This window comes from Mustela nivalis (assembly GCF_964662115.1).
Source record: "Mustela nivalis genome assembly, chromosome: 6".
Taxonomy (NCBI): Eukaryota; Metazoa; Chordata; class Mammalia; order Carnivora; family Mustelidae; genus Mustela; species Mustela nivalis.
Genome location: NC_139025.1, coordinates 104,455,839 through 104,471,926, shown reverse-complemented (window position 1 = coordinate 104,471,926; position 16,088 = coordinate 104,455,839). Strand labels below are relative to the sequence as shown.

At 34.3% G+C, this 16,088-nt stretch overlaps 1 protein-coding gene across 3 annotated transcripts in view; it reads right to left on the bottom strand.

Moving 5' to 3' along the window:
* Positions 1-16,088, bottom strand: part of VPS13C (vacuolar protein sorting 13 homolog C) — a 187,592-nt gene that overhangs the window by 123,488 nt on the left and 48,016 nt on the right. For all 3 annotated transcript variants that reach the window (XM_082737311.1, XM_082737309.1, XM_082737310.1), the window contains 5 exons: positions 15,494-15,665; positions 14,113-14,175; positions 3,422-3,551; positions 2,961-3,055; positions 347-489 (listed from right to left, as the gene is read on the bottom strand). In XM_082737311.1, coding sequence (XP_082593437.1) covers positions 347-489; positions 2,961-3,055; positions 3,422-3,551; positions 14,113-14,175; positions 15,494-15,665 — 603 coding nt within the window. The remainder of the gene's footprint in view (positions 1-346; positions 490-2,960; positions 3,056-3,421; positions 3,552-14,112; positions 14,176-15,493; positions 15,666-16,088) is intronic.

The window sequence follows — 16,088 nt, the reverse complement described above, 5'->3', positions numbered from 1 at the left end:
TGTTACATAGTTCTTTTAACTTTCTGGCTATGCTCTCTTAACAGCCAGCATAAACTTCTTAAAAACAGAAACTAAATATTCCTGTGCTAGCCTTCATAGTATCAAACTGATAAACTTAACAGTATCCAAGAAGTATTTGTGAAGGAAAGAATAGAGGGTAGAATAAATGATGAACTCCTCATACAGCTTCATTACAAAACAAATTCAGATACAAAAAGGCCCGACACAAGAGGAAAATAAAGTAAAGAATTATTATTAATCAGTTGCTTAATGCTAAATAATGTTATTTGGAGGCCAAGTCTTATCTAGAAACAAAAACTGAAATAATAGGCTTTTTAAAACTTACTTAAGTGCTTGTGCTCCTGGTCTCTGAGATACTTGGGTGCCCAGGCCAATTATCTGAATTTTCAATATTTCTGGAATATTTTTGTTTTCTCTTAATGTGACAGAGGTGCTTACTAGCTTCAGTGTCATTATATGCGCAACATACTAAACAAAGGAAATGAATGAAAATTGTTATAGTTTAATTAGTACTTTCTTTAATAATTTCTTATTTAAATTTGTTGGATTATAAAGTGATCTAAATACAATATTCTCAAAAAGAACATTAAAAATTTCAATACAAAATTACAAAATTGTTCAAAAAGGACAACTTTAAGGATTCAAAATTCATTTTCTCCTAGTTTTAGAGATAATAAATGAAACTTCACTAAATATTTTGTCACATAAATACTCAATTCACCAACTTTCACTAAAGCAAACTAATTCAGACCAATCCTCTGGCTCAAAAACTAGACAAAATATAGAGAGCATCTGCTTGATGTCTTTGGAGGGTTAAAAAAAAAACACTGAGAATAAAAATCCTGACCAAAAAATTGATAGGTCAAAAAGAGGTAGGACAGAGAACCAGAGAGATGATTCTCATCAAACCACAAAGGAAGACACACACTAAGAGAGGAAGATTCACAAAACAGAAAACAATTAATGAAATGGCAACAGTAGGTCCTTACCTAAATAATTACTTTAAAAGGAAGTAGATTAAATTTTCTAATAAAAAGATAAAAAATGGCAGAGCGGATTTAAAAAAAAAAAAAAGGAGCCAATGATATGCTGCCTACAAGAAAGACACTCACTTTAGGTTTAAGGACACACATAGACTAAAAGTGAAGAAATGGAAAAAGATATTTCAAGCAAAAAGTAACTCTCCCCAAAAAGGGTAGCTATATTCATATCACAGGAAAATAAACTTTAAATGTTGTCAAAAGAAATAAGAAGGTTATTATATAATGATGAATATATTTCATCAAGAAAACATAAGATTTGTAAATACTTATGCACCCAACATCACAGTACCTAAATATATAAAGCAAATACTAGTAGAACTAAAAAAAGAAATAAATGGCAATAGTTGGGGACTTCAGTAACCCATTCTCAACAACAGATAACTCATCTTAACAGAGAATCAATAAAGAAACAATGGATTAAAACACTGTAAGCCAAAAGGACCTAAGAGATATGCACAAAACATTCCACTCAACAGCAGCAGAATAAACATTCTTCTCAAGACCACAGAAACATTTCCTAGGATAGAGCATATATTGGGCAATGAAACAAGTTTAAAAAAATTCAAGAAGATGTCAATTATATTAAGTATCTTTCCCAACCACAAAGGAATAAGATCTTATTAAGAGGAAAGTCACAGAACACCTGGGTGGCTCAGTTGGTTAAGCCACAGCCTTTGGCTCAGGTCATGATCCCAGTGTCCTGGGATCAGGTCCTGCATCAGGCTCCTTGCTCAGCGGGGAACCTGATTCTCTCTCTGCCTCTGCCTGCCACTCTGCCTGCTTGTGCTCTCTCTGTCTCTCTCTGACAAATAAATAAATAAATAAAATCTTAAAAAAAAAAAAAAAAAAGAGGAAAACTACAAAATTCACTAATATGTGGAAATTAAATAACACACCCCTGAACAACCACTGTATCAAAGAATATATCAAAAGGAAAATAAGAAAACAACATGAGATATAAAAAAAAAGAAACCCAATACATCAAAACTTATGAGATAGAGCAGAAGCATCTTCCTTCTAATAGGGAAGTTTATAGTGATAAATTCATAAAACAAGAAGAAGGATATGAAATAAACAATTTAGTTTACACCTCAAGAAACTAGAAAAAGAAGAATTAAACTAAGCCCAAAGTTAAAGATTTTATTTATTTGTCAGAGAGAGCACAAGCAGGGGGAATGGTAGGCAGAGGGAGAAGCAGTTTCCCTGCTGAACAAGGAGCCAAATGCTGGGCTCCATTCCATCCCAGGACCCTGGGATTCTGACCTGAGCTGAAGGTAGACACTTAACCAACAAAGCCTCCCAGGCATCCCAAAGCCCAAAGTTAGAGGAAAGGAAATAATAAAAATTAGAGGTGAAATAGAGAATTAAAAAAACAATAGAAAAGATTAATAAAGCCAAGAGTTGGCTCTTTAAAAATAAAACTGACAAACCTTTAGCTAGACTAAGCAAGGAAGAAAGACAAATGAATAAAATTATACGTAAAAGAGGAGCTATCACAACTGATAACCACAGAAATACAAAGGATCATAGTAAAAGACTCCTATGAATAACTATATACCAACTAATTAGACAACCTAATGGAGAAATTTCTAGAAATGTTCAATTCACCATGACTGAATCATGAAGAAACAGAAAATCTGAACAGACCAATAATGAGTAAGGAGATTGAGTCAGTAATCAGAAACCTCCTGACAAAGAAAACCTCAGGACCTGATAATGTCACTGGTAAATTCTATCAAACATTTAAAAAAGAATTTACTCCAATTCTTCTTACATACTCTTGTGAGAAGAAACAAATGACAAATTTTTATAAAAATCATTAACTCATTTAATCCAATTCAAGATAATACAGTAAAATGAAACAAAATACCTCTAAAACCACCTAAAAATAATTACCTGCTTGGGTAAAGCTAAGTTGTGGGTGCTCTCACTATAACCAATAGCAGTGAAGAGCTTATCTTTTTCCTCTGGAGTCATAATGTCATCAATAGCTACAAAGAAAGTACAGTTCTTTAAGAAATCAATTGCTTCAATTTTACAGATAAAATTTAAAAAAACATCAAAGAAACTAACAAGTGCCTGAAAAGTCATTGCTCAAGCAAATGCACAAACGCAAAAGCAAAAGCACCCAGGTAATCTCTTCTAATATATTTCTTTGCCTAGTTAAAACAAACATCATGTATTTATTTGCTTACATCAAGAAAAGGCAAAGAGACACCATTAACAGAATTCTGGTCTCACATAAGGACTTTAGAACTCCCTAGGTATGTTAAAAATTAAGTGAAACTTCTAATATAAAATAAATTTATATATCTTTTTCTTATCAGTTACAATAAATTATCTGATTTGGAACTTACTTTCAGGAATCAAAGATTCTTCATCTTTTTTCTTAGACTCCTTCTTACCCCAAAACCCACTAAACCAGCCTCCACGTTTCTCGCCTGTGTCAGTAGACTTTTTCCTTAATTTTTGCCCAGATCGAACCACCTGAAAGTAAAAATTTTTAAATTTATTTAAAGAGTAAATTTCCTCTTTGTTTTTAGGTGTAGCTGGGTAAAAACAATGGTTAATTTTTTTAACAGTACATTAGGTTAAAAACAGTCAAGAAAGCCTTCTGAAATGGTGTTCAACATGATTTTGTTAATATAGTTACACTGTTAATTTACCTTCCACACCTATTGATAAAATGTTGATGATGCTGCATTTTGACAGAAACACACTAAAAGTTTCAAGTGAATTTTTTTTGAGCAATATCTTCCAAATGTTTAAGGTAACAAGCCACTAAGACTGCAGATTTATAAAATAATTAAAAAATTCTCTAAAGGGATGCCTGGGTGGCTCAGTTGGTTAAGTGGCTGCCTTTGGCTCAGGTCATGATCCCAGCATCCTGGGATCTAGTCTCACTTCGGGCCCCTTGCTCGGCAGGGAGCCTGCTTCTCCCTCTGCCTCTGTCTGCCAGTCTGTCTGCCTGTGCTCCCGCTCTGTCTCTCTCTCTAACAACAACAAAAAAAAGTTCTCTAAAAAGATGCTTCCACCCTTAGAAGCATTAATTAATTTAAAACAATTATATTTCAGAATTCATATACATTGCTGGCTTGCTAACTATGACATGGGAAAAGGGTCAAATATAAATAAAAACAGTCCTTGAATCTCATTTCATTCTCTTTTCAATAAATTCTGTCTTGATTTTCTGCAAATCCTTGAAATACTAAAATATAGATAACTAAAAAGCAGAAAACAGAGGATGAATAGAATAAAGGGGATAAATTATTTAGACTCTATCTTCTCATTTCCTGAATAAGTAAACTTTAATAATTTTCCCACTTAAAATTTATAGTATTTTAAAATGGTAATGAACTCGTAGCCTATTGCAAGTCTCCCCATATTACAAAAGGTAAAATACTCCAAAAGGGAAATTGAAAAAAAAGAGCTGAATTAGTAAAGAGAAGTTTAAACTAAGTTAAGTAAGTTCTCTTTATTGTATTTATTTTTAAAGATTTTATTTATTTGAGAGAGAGCGTGTAAGCAGGGTGGGGGTTGGGGAGCAGAGGGAGAAACAGGCTGAGCAGGAAGCCAGACACAGGACTCAATTTCAGGACCCTGGGCTCATGACCTGAGCCAAAGGCAAATACTTAAGCGACTGAGCCACCCAAGCACCCAGGTAAGTTCTCTTTAACAACTAGATATTAAAGAAATGAGGGGGCACCTGGGTATCTCAGTGGGTTAAAGCCTCTGCTTTCTGCTCTGGTCATGATCTCAGGGTCCTGGGATCTAGCCCCAGGGGGTCTCAGCTCAGCAGGGAGCCTGCTTCTCCCTCTCTCTACCTGCCTCTCTGTCTACTTGTGATCTCTCTCTGTCAAATAAATAAAATCTTTTTAAAAAAAGAAATGGGGAAGAGGTCTACATCTGTGAGCAAAACTATCAAAGTTTTATCATTTATACCTCAGCCATAACTATCTTTGTCAAGATTACCAACCCATTTTCATTGGTCAGAAATATATTAAGTAAAAAATATATATCTGATTACTTTATATTCTATATGAAATAACATCTAGCTCCTTTATTCTCTTGGTATAGAAGATTAGTGTTCTTTTTGTATTTTTCATGATAAGTAGAACTTAGACAATTTGTCTAACCTATGTCTTAATTTGCTAATATAAATTGAAGAAAATAGTACTTTCCTCAGAATTGACAATACCCAGGAAATCAGACCAAGAAAATGTTAGCTACCATTTTCATTCCTGCTACTAAACTTTCTACTTTAAAATGTTCATAAATACAAAGCTTCAGCAAAAGCAAATCAATTCTTAGCCACCAATATCTGGAATTCATGTCAGACTTAGGTACAGTATCATTAATCCAAGTGCTTACTGTGTTTGTCTTTTGCTTTGAGATACTTTTTGAGTGGAACTAACCCCATCATGTCCATAACAAAAGAAGTTGTAAGGGTTAAGTGTTACTGAGAAGAAGCACTTGAAATAAGAAACAAAAGAAGAAATAATAAAACCTGAAAGTGGCTTAAAAAATTTCAAATCTATCTATCATTTAAATAGAGGCTACATAGTTCGATAGCAGGTATTAATCTTTAGGACAAAGAAATCATGCAACCTATGAAAAGGGCTCATCCTTTAAAAAATAAAAGTAGTAATGGAAGAGCACTATTACACCATTGATAATTCAGGAAGAGACTAGAGTAGTGCCTGAGAACATAAAGAATAAGCATGGAGGAAAAGTGACATTTTTGTCACAAGCCAGAGATAAGCGCATACATTCAGGCCCTGTTTGAATTTCTGAACTGAAAGTGAATGACAAATCAGCTCAATCATTTACTGTGTATCAATACAGAACTCAGTGGTGTTCAGTCGTTGATGCACTTAAGAATCATCAGGAAACTTCAAAAAAAACAGAAACAAAAAACAACAATGCCCAAGCCCCATCAAAAAACCTGAGGAAGTGAACTCTAGGCATTGGTTTTGAACAAATTCCCTATAGATTCTAATATGCAGCAAGTTTCAGAACCAATGAGATACCACATAAGAGTTTCCTCAACAACAGGAGAGATCATCAAGCAGGGAGTAGATGAAACTGAGCTGTTTCAGCAAAGGCACCCAATTAAATGTATACCATCTGGGTTTTTAAGCTTTAAAACATCTATCAACAATTCTTTTAGAGAAAATGCAACCTCAGCCTGCAAGCCTAAACCTGTCCTACATACTGGACTTAATAAATAGATGGATTTGTGAACAGTTCTCTGTAAATCTAGATACAGGAACAGCTGTACAGTATTTGACATTTTATTAAAAACCTTTTAACTCAACAGGGGTGCCTGATGGCTCTATGGGTAGAACATGCGATTCTTAATGTCAGGGCCATGAGTTTAAGCCCCACATTGGGCACAAAGATTACTTAAAACAAAAAATGTTGGGGCACACCAGTGGCTTAGTCAGTTAAGCGTTGGATCTTGATATCAACCCAGGTCTTGATCTCAGGGTTGTGAGTTCAAGCCTCACACAGTGATCCACGCTGGATGTGGAGTCTACTTTTAAAAAAAAATTCTAAGTTTAGTTAAAAGGGTTTTTAAAATATGTTAAAAACTAAAAAAAAAAATATTTTTTTTTTTTTTTTTAAGTAGTCTTCACCCCCAACATGGAGCATAGCCTGGGGCTTGCACTCACAACCCAGAGTTCAAGATCCAACATTTAACTGACTAAGCCACCCAGGGTGCCCCTAACTAATGATTTTAAAAGAGCAGGCACTAAATTTTTTTGTTACCATCTTTTTTATCACACATAAAAATTTTACTTTTTAGTATTCTATAACATATATTTTTAAACTTTAAGGGGAACACTTTTATTTTGAAAAGTGAATTAATCAAGAGAAATTTCAAAAGTAATGTCGATAAGAGACATTAAGATAATGTAGTGACCAACGTAACATTCACCTTCCCCCTCCTAAATCTCTATTTAAATTCCTAAAAAAATTTTTTTTAATATTTTAAAAGATAAAGCCACTATTAGCACTGAAATGTTTGTAAAGCTGTGATTAGCATGTCACAGATTTTGAAGAATTTCAAAATAAACTCAAAAATTTAAAAAGACTTCATAAAGAGAAAAGACAGAGTGAATTAATTAGAAAGCACAAAAAATAAAAATACTAATTTCAAACAATGATAATAACTAAGAAGAAAATAAAACAAAATAAAAAATACTGGGAAAAACTTTCCTGTATCTTGACAATTATCACTTAAAAATATATTTAAAAATGTATACTGATCTAGAACTATATACACATAATGTACTAGTATCTAATCCTTGATTTTAATATTATAATTATGTCAGATATAACCATTGGGGAAAACTGAGGGAAGAGTACCTAAGGACTTCTGTGAGTTATCTTCGCTTTACTTCCTATGAATCTATAATTATTTCAAAGTAAAATATATCTACATGAGACCAAAAATAGATTTTAAATACATATGACCTAATACAAAGAGAAATACAGAATCCTTTCACGTTAATACTCTCTCTGTTGTCTTCACCTCCTTCCTGGTTCAGCAAAGACTATACGGTAAATAACCTCGGCCAGTTCCTGCCTATCTTTTAAATTCTGTGACCCTGTGGATTCTCTTTTGCAATAAAAAACTTCACCTCGGATGACTCTAAATGCCTTTTCTTCATGTATATCCATCCCTTTGTCTACAGCATCCAATAATCCTCTTTTGTCAATTTTTAAGCACCTGGTAACTGGTATTAAGAATACCCAATTAGGGGTATCAGTTAAGTGTCCAACTCTTGCTTTCAGCTCAGGTCATGATCTCAGTGTCCTGAGACTGAGCCCTGTGTTGGGCTCCATGCTGAACATGAAGCCTACTTAAGATTTTCTCTCTCTCTCTCTCTCCTGCTCTCCCTCTGCCTCTCCTCCGCCCCATCCCCAACTTGTACTCTCTCTGAAAAAAAATTTTTTTAAAAAGAACATCCAATAAAAGTCAAGCAACTCAACTTAGGAAGGATTGAAATGATCTGTTCCTTTTGGAAAATCATTCCTTTAATTCATAGGAACAAGGCCCAGCAGTAGCAAATAACTTCTAGAATACTCATATACCCTGACCCAAAAACTGTACCTTGGGGAGCACAGGTGCTCTAAGAAAACAAGAGATGGGGGCACCTGGGTGGCTCAGTGGCTTAAAGCCTCTGCCTTCGGCTCAGGTCATGATCCCAGAGTCCTGGGATCGAGCCTCACGTTGGACTCTCTGCTCAGCAGGAGAGCCTGCTTCCTCCTCTCTCTGTCTCTCTGCCTGCCTCTCTGCCTACTTGTGATCTCTGTCTGTCAAATAAATAAATAAAATCTTTAAAAAAAAAAAAAAGAAAACAAGAGATGTTTGAGAAAGCATGTAGACAAGACTGTTCATTGAAGTCTCATTTATACTTAAATATAACCAGTGGGAAATAGGGAAACAAATTCTGATATATGCACAGAAGCTATTTAAAATGCTGAATAAATTATTCTATTGGCATAAAAATAAAACATTAATACATTTTTTACACTAATACATTTTTTAAAGGAAGTAACAGCAAATTATAAAACATTTCTTGACTCCACATTCCCCTACCAGGCACTGCTCCATTTACCTGTTCTCCCTTACATCCCCTCTCTCTCATTCCTATCAAGTTTCTACCTACATTCTTTCATAAACATTGTTTTTTAAATGACTTCCTTATTGCTAAATCCAAAAATAAACTTTCAGTTCCATGGTGACATAAGCCCTCTATAGCCCATCCTTCATGCTGATGACTAAAAATTCTAAAAATACAAAAATATCTACAATAAACTCTAAAACGCAAAGTAGGCAGATGATGGAAATGAGTCAAAACCTGGAGGAGTGACCTTCATCAGAGTGAGCTTCCGATGTTTTATTTTGATTTGTTTTTTACATGGTCTCCCTACCCCCTTCCACCCCATAACTTTTCCCTCCTATTCTTGCCCGTGAGCATTCCTCTTCCTTTTAGCGTGGATATGCCCTACGGCCTGTTTCTAACCAACAGAATATGGCAAAGGTGACAAGGTGTATGTGATTATGTACATGAAACTATACCAGCTGTCTTGCTGGAGTCTCTCTCTCCCTTTGAAAAAACAAGTTGCCATATTGTGGGCTGCCTATGTCTGGAGGCCCATCTGGCAAGGAAATGATATGAAATTTAAGAGCTAAGCACAGCCTCTGGCCAACAGCCAGCAAGAAACTCAAGTTCTCCATTCCACAGAAAATCCACCAACAAAAGTAGATCTTTCATCGGTGACACTCCAAGTGAAACTACAGTCCCAGCCAACATCTTGAGGGCAATATTTTGAGACCATAAGCAGAGAACTCAGGTAAGCTATACCTGAACTTCTGACCCAGAGAAACTCTGAGATAATGGGTTGAGCCTCTGCCTTTGCTCAGGCCATTATCTTGGGTCCTGGGATCAAGTCCAACATCAGGTTCTCTGCTCAGGAAGGAGCCTGCTTCACTCTCTCTGCCTGCTGCTCTGCCTACTTATGATCTCACGGCCAAAAAATAAATAAAATCTTAAATAAATAAATAAATGTGTATTGCTTTAAGCCACTGAGTTTATTATGCAGCCAGAGAAAACTACTTCACATGGCTGTATCCTGAGGCAGGCCTGAATCATGGAGCACTGCAGAGGCACAAGCAGCTGAATACCTGAAAGAAATTCTACAGTTTGGCTGAGGAATGAGAAAATGGAGTCCGTGTAAACCGGAGGGGACAAGGGACATGCTAGAGGGAGAAGAGTCACAGAATGGTTATCTCTTAATTCTGTGTATGCACCTGCATGAATTTCAGTCTAACCCAAGCTGCCCATGTATAAAAGTAACCTAAAGGAAAGCAGCAAAGCTTTAGAGACCTGAAATGAGATATGAACCCACCTGCACAAGTCTCCAACAAATTCTTGTGCTATTCATGTGCAAAATGGACCTAAACCAACATACCAAAGGCAGAAAATATGGAATTGAGATTTGAACCAAGATCCACAGAATGCAAAACAAAACTAAAGATTGTGTGCTAAGGCAAAATATCAACGTTTTGCAGAATATAAGAAGGACTCAGAGACAACATAATATCACAATGCCTAGGATATGATGCAGTTAAAAAAAAAAAAAGATATGTGACCCATTTTCAAGGGAAAAGACAATTAACAGATGTCAACAATCAGATTACTTAGATGTTGAAACCAGCAGAGAACTGATGTTACCTTTGTTACATGATAGAAAGGGAAATTACTTGAATTATATTTGTCACATGATAGGAAGGGAAGGATACTTGAAATTACTAAAAAGATTGGAATTTTCAGCAGAGAAGTGGAAACTATAAAAAGGAATTCAGAAGGAGTTTTTGACCTAAAAAAAATTATCTAAAATAAAAATTAGGATGGGCTAATATTAAAATGGAGATGACAGAGAAAAGTATAAACTTGAAGGCATATCAACAGAAATTATCCATTTTAAAAAACAAAGAGTAAAAAGATTAATGAAAAAAATGGAACAATGTCTCAGGAACTTGTGGTATATTGAAAGATCTCATGTATAAGTATATATTTACATACATGCATATAGATGTACATACTTGTGTGTATGTGTATGAAATTGAAGTTCAAGAAGGAAAGCAGAAAGAAATCTAGACCAGAAATTATTTGAACACAGGTATGAATTACACAGGTGAACTTACACATGGACTTTTTAAAAATAAATATATGTATAATTCTGCCAATGTATTTTCTCTTCCCTAGATTTATTAACATTTTCTTTTCACTAGCTTACTTTATTATAAAAATATAGTATATAATATATATAACATAAAAGTATGTATTAATCAACTGTCTATATTACCAGTAAGGCTTCTGGTCAACACTAGGCTATTAGTAGTTTAGTTTTGGGGGGTCTAAAGTTATATGCAGATTTTTTACTATGCAATGGGTCCCTAACCCCTATATTGCTCAAGGGTCAAGTGTGTGTGTGTGTGTGTGAATAAAATCAGAGTCCAAAAGGGGAAGAAGAAAGAAATTTGATCAAAAATTATTTGAAGAGGGGTGCCTAGGTGGTTCAGTCAGTTAAGTGTCTGACTCTTGATTTCAACTCAGGTCTTGATCTCAGGGTCCTGAGTTCAAGCCCAGTGTTGGACTCCATGCTGAAAGAGGAGCCTACTTAAAAAAAAAAAAAAAAAAAAAAAAAAAAAATTATTTGAAAGAAGTAATGGCTGAAATACCCCATATTTTGGTAAATCTAATAGTCAATTCTCAGTCCCCAGCTCAGTTGACTAATCATGTTTCTGTCACAGTAGATCACTCCCTTTTTCTTTCCTCACTTCACTTTGAGGAGATTACAATCACAGAGCTTCCCAACTATACCTCTGGCAACTCCTCCATGGTCATCTTTGTTGGTTCTCATCTCTGTGATCTATAACAAAGTAATTTGGGTCTTTGGAACACTTCTCTAGTTACTCTAATTTCTTTGGTGATCTTATTCAATGTCATGGTTTTAAATACCTTCTAGGTGTTTGCCTCTCCCAAATTTATATATATAGCACAGATTTTTCTTCTAAACCACACATTCATGTATCTAAGATCCTACTCTGTTGCTCCACACATCATTGTCTAAAATATACCTAAAACTTAACAGGTCCCAAACTGGATTCCTGATCTCTCCATCTCACCCAAGCTTGTTCTATCCAGACTTCCCCATCTCTTTTCATGAAAACTGCATCTTTCCAACTGCAACAGGCCAAAACCTTTAAAGTCATCTCCAACTTCTCTCTTATAACCCATACCAGTTGGGAAATCTTAGCTCCATGTTCGAAAAACATCCAGAATATGACCCTTTCTCTTCACTTCCATTGCAACTACTCTCAGCCAAGGTACAATTATTTCTCTTCAAATATTTCAGTAGCATCCTAACTGATCTCCCTATTTTCACCCTTGTTCTCCCTTTACAACCTGTTTTCAAAAGAGCAGCCAGAATGCATTTTAAAACTTAAGTTGGGTTATATCATTCTATTCTCCAAATGGCTCTGCAAATTCAGAGTAAAAGTCAAATTCACACAATTATTTCAAGGCTCTACAAGCTGGCACCCTCCCCAACTCCCAAAGTACCACCCTCACTACTCCACTATACTGTTCTGACCTCATTAACCACCACTCTCTTCTCTCTCACCACTCCCTTAGTTCTGTGAATGAACCCCCACCTCCAAACCTTCCAGCTTGCCATATTCTTTCTGCCTGGTATGTTTTTCAGATAACTTTCTGGTGACTCCCTCATCTTCTTCAGGTGTTTGCTCAAATGTTTCCTTTTTAGTGAGGCTTTCCTTGACCATCCAATTTAAAATTGCAATCATCATCATCATCACCGCCTAGCAAGTAAGATATTGCTTCTTTATATTCTTTTCTACTTTTTTTTTTTACGTTTTTATTATCCTTCTTCTGCCAGAATGTAAATGAGGGATTTTTGTCTGCTTGTTCACTTCTGTTTGCTAATGCAAATGATGATGATGATGATGATGATAATGAAGAAAATGACCTATTTAGTAATCATCATGTTCCAGGTATTCAGCAGCCCAAGTGCTTTGCATGGATCATCATGCCCTTCTCACAGCAACCCTATACGATGTAGGTATTATGAATCAATCCTATTTTACAAATGAGGAAACTGAGGCACAGAGAGGTTAAATAACCAGCCTAAGATCACACAAGTAGGCAAAGCTGACTCCAGAGTCCATGCTCTTCACCATGATGCTAGTAAAACAGGTTCTCAACAAGTACTTACTAAGTAAATGAATGAACAGGTAAGTGCTTTAGTCCCATTTAAAAACAAGATTGGTATATATACACAATGGAATACTATGCAGCCATCAAAAGAAATGAAATCTTGCCATTTGCGACAACATGGATGGAACTAGAGCGTATCATGCTTAGTGAAATAAGTCAAGCAGAGAAAGACAACTATCATATGATCTCCCTGATATGAGGAAGTGGTGATGCAACATGGGGGCTTAAGTGGGTAGGAGAAGAATAAATGAAACAAGATGGGATTGGGAGGGAGACAAACCATAAGTGACTCTTAATCTCACAAAAGAAACTGAGGGTTGCTGGGGGGAGGGGGTTTGGGAGAAGGGGGTGGGATTATGGACATTGGGGAGGGTATGTGCTTTGGTGAATGCTGTGAAGTGTGTAAACCTGGTGATTCACAGACCTGTACCCCTGGGGATAAAAATATATGTTTATAAAAAATAAAAAATTAAAAAAATAAAAATTAAAAAAAAAAATAAAAACAAGATTATGTGCCTGGAGATCTATGAATATAAAAAAAAAACCTAAGAGAATATACAAAAAAATATTAATGGTAGGTATCTTTAGTGTGAGATAATAGGTGTTTCTATTTTCTTTCTTTGTATATCTCTACTTCCTAACTTTTCTATCGTGAGTTGTATTGCACTTAAAATTTATTTTTTTAATTACCAAAGAAGTCATGTTACAGAATAATAGGATTGAGATGGAATGATGTGGACAAGGTAGAATATGCCAAATGGGATAAATCAGCATAAACTATGAAATATAAATTGATTCTAATTATGGGCAAAAAGAAGAAGGGAAAGAGGAAAGAAGAAAAGGAAAAGGAAACAAAGCAAAGATAAAGTGAAAGGTTGGGGGATAAAAAGCATATGTCAGTTAGTACTTAAGCAAGGGAGAAAAATTGGAAGACTGTATGTCAAAATATTAACAGCAGCATCCTATGTTGCTAGGATTACAGACAACTTTTATTTACTTCCTTTGGGGGGATTCAGATTCTTTTATAAAATTTAAAAATTTTTTCTTTTTCATGTTAGTGGGATTTTTTCCCCAATATGCCAATTTTTTTCTCTTGAGACTAAATGAAGGCATGGAAAATCAACCTTTATTATTACTTGAACAAGTCCCATGAAGCTAAAGATTTCTTGATCTCAAGTTTAAAAGAATAGTAGTAACGTGCTTAAAACATACAATTAGCTCATCAAAATGATTACCTCAACTTGTGCTTGTTGCCTTGCTAAAATGATGTTAAAAACATCTAGAGTCTTCTCCAAATCCTATAAAACAAAGAGACACTTGTAAACAAGAAAAATGGCATTAGATTAAAAAAATATTTTATTCTAGGATTTCTAGGCTTGTTCAGTCTATGAACAAACAGTAACTGTGATCTAATAAAAGGATAATTTGAATGTACACTCAGCTTTATACTTCGTTTTTGCAATAATGGAAATAAGTTTTCTAAGAAAGCAAATCTTCAATAAATATAATATAAAAACAGGAATTTAATGACACCATTATAGAAACAAGAATATTTAGGAGGATGGCTTGTTTTAGGTATTATCCTTATGGTTTGTATTAACTCACTTTTTTTCATACTATTTTATACCATTGTATTAAAGGCATAAACAAAGAATTTAAAGAATGAAACACACAGTTTAAGAATGAAAAACATAAAACACAGAATTTAAGAATGAAAAATTCTACAAATCAACAACTATGTTTAAGTAGAAACCGATTTGGGTAATTTCTATAAAAATAAATAAAAACCTAAACATGTATTAGGTGACCTATGTATGAAGTAATCTATGTGCTAGTTCATGAAATTCTCACAGCTCTATAAAACAAATATTGTTTCCATTTTATACATGTTCTCTGATGAGAACATCAGATCTGAGAGGCTAAGAAACTTGATGTTTTTTCTAATATATAATATTAGCAATTCTCATATTATTTCAGAATAATAGGAATGCAATTAATTCTTCATGTTATGAATTTATGACGGAAATGGTTATATAATCAGGACCAGACAACACTGAGCAAATTATATACTATGGGGTATTTTTCTGTATTTAATAGGGGTTCCTATTTTGAGGAATATAAGAGCTGTTTTTTTATAACTTGGAACTCTGAAAAAAAGCCACTAACAAAACTAATAACATACATCTAGCTAATAATAAACATATATTTGAATAACTCTGACACTGATTTTATAAACATTATCGTAAAAACCAAATGCATTTCTCCAAATAGTTTCTTGTATTCTAGTATCTTTTATCTGATACTAGGATGAGAAGGAAATATTTGTTTAAAGAAAAAAAACTGAAAAAATACTCTGTATTTTCCCATAAAATTATCTCAAAAAGAAATCAGTTTTATTCTTTCTTTTTTTATTATGTTATGTTAGTCGCCATACAGTATATCATTAGTTTTTGATGTAGTGTTTCATGATTCATTGTTTGCAATGTAATACCCAGTGCTCCGTGCAATCCATGCCCTATATTCTTTCTAAAATTATATTTTAATTCAAATTATTTTAGGAAAACTTAAAGGATGATTTAACAAAGAATAGTTTTCATCAATATATATGAGTTATACCTGAATTTGTTTTTGTATTTCTTCCGGGACTTTAGTCTGGGTTAGCTTGCTTTTGTAGGCACTTTTATAACTCTTGAGCAACTGCCTGTGTTTTTTTATGTTACTCCATGACCACATCTGTGTATACCTTCTTATATGAACTTCAAGAACAGAATCAATTGCATATTTCCACCTGCAAATCAAATTTTGTTAATGCACATTTGAAAACAAAGGTTTAAGAAGCAGCAGGAAAATGGCTTTTACTTTTTAGATCTATGTTGTTACATTTTTTGTTCTTATTAACTGTTCTTCTCTAAGAGCCCAGTAATTAACATTTCAATTCCCCAGTACAATTCTCCAGCTTAAACAAATTGCAAAATGAGCTAATTACTCCAGTAAGAGGGTATGTCAAAGCAAAATCATAAAGACACAAAATGACATGTTATGCAAAATTAATACTATCTCAATATGGTTGTAACGTTGAGCCCATGTGGTGACTAAAGAGCACTAAGACCAAAACGTGATTAAAGTCTTAATGCTAAGCTGAGAATTCGAGAACAGTCTAAAAGCAAGATCACAAGAGAATGTATATACGAAAATAGTAACAAAGACATAA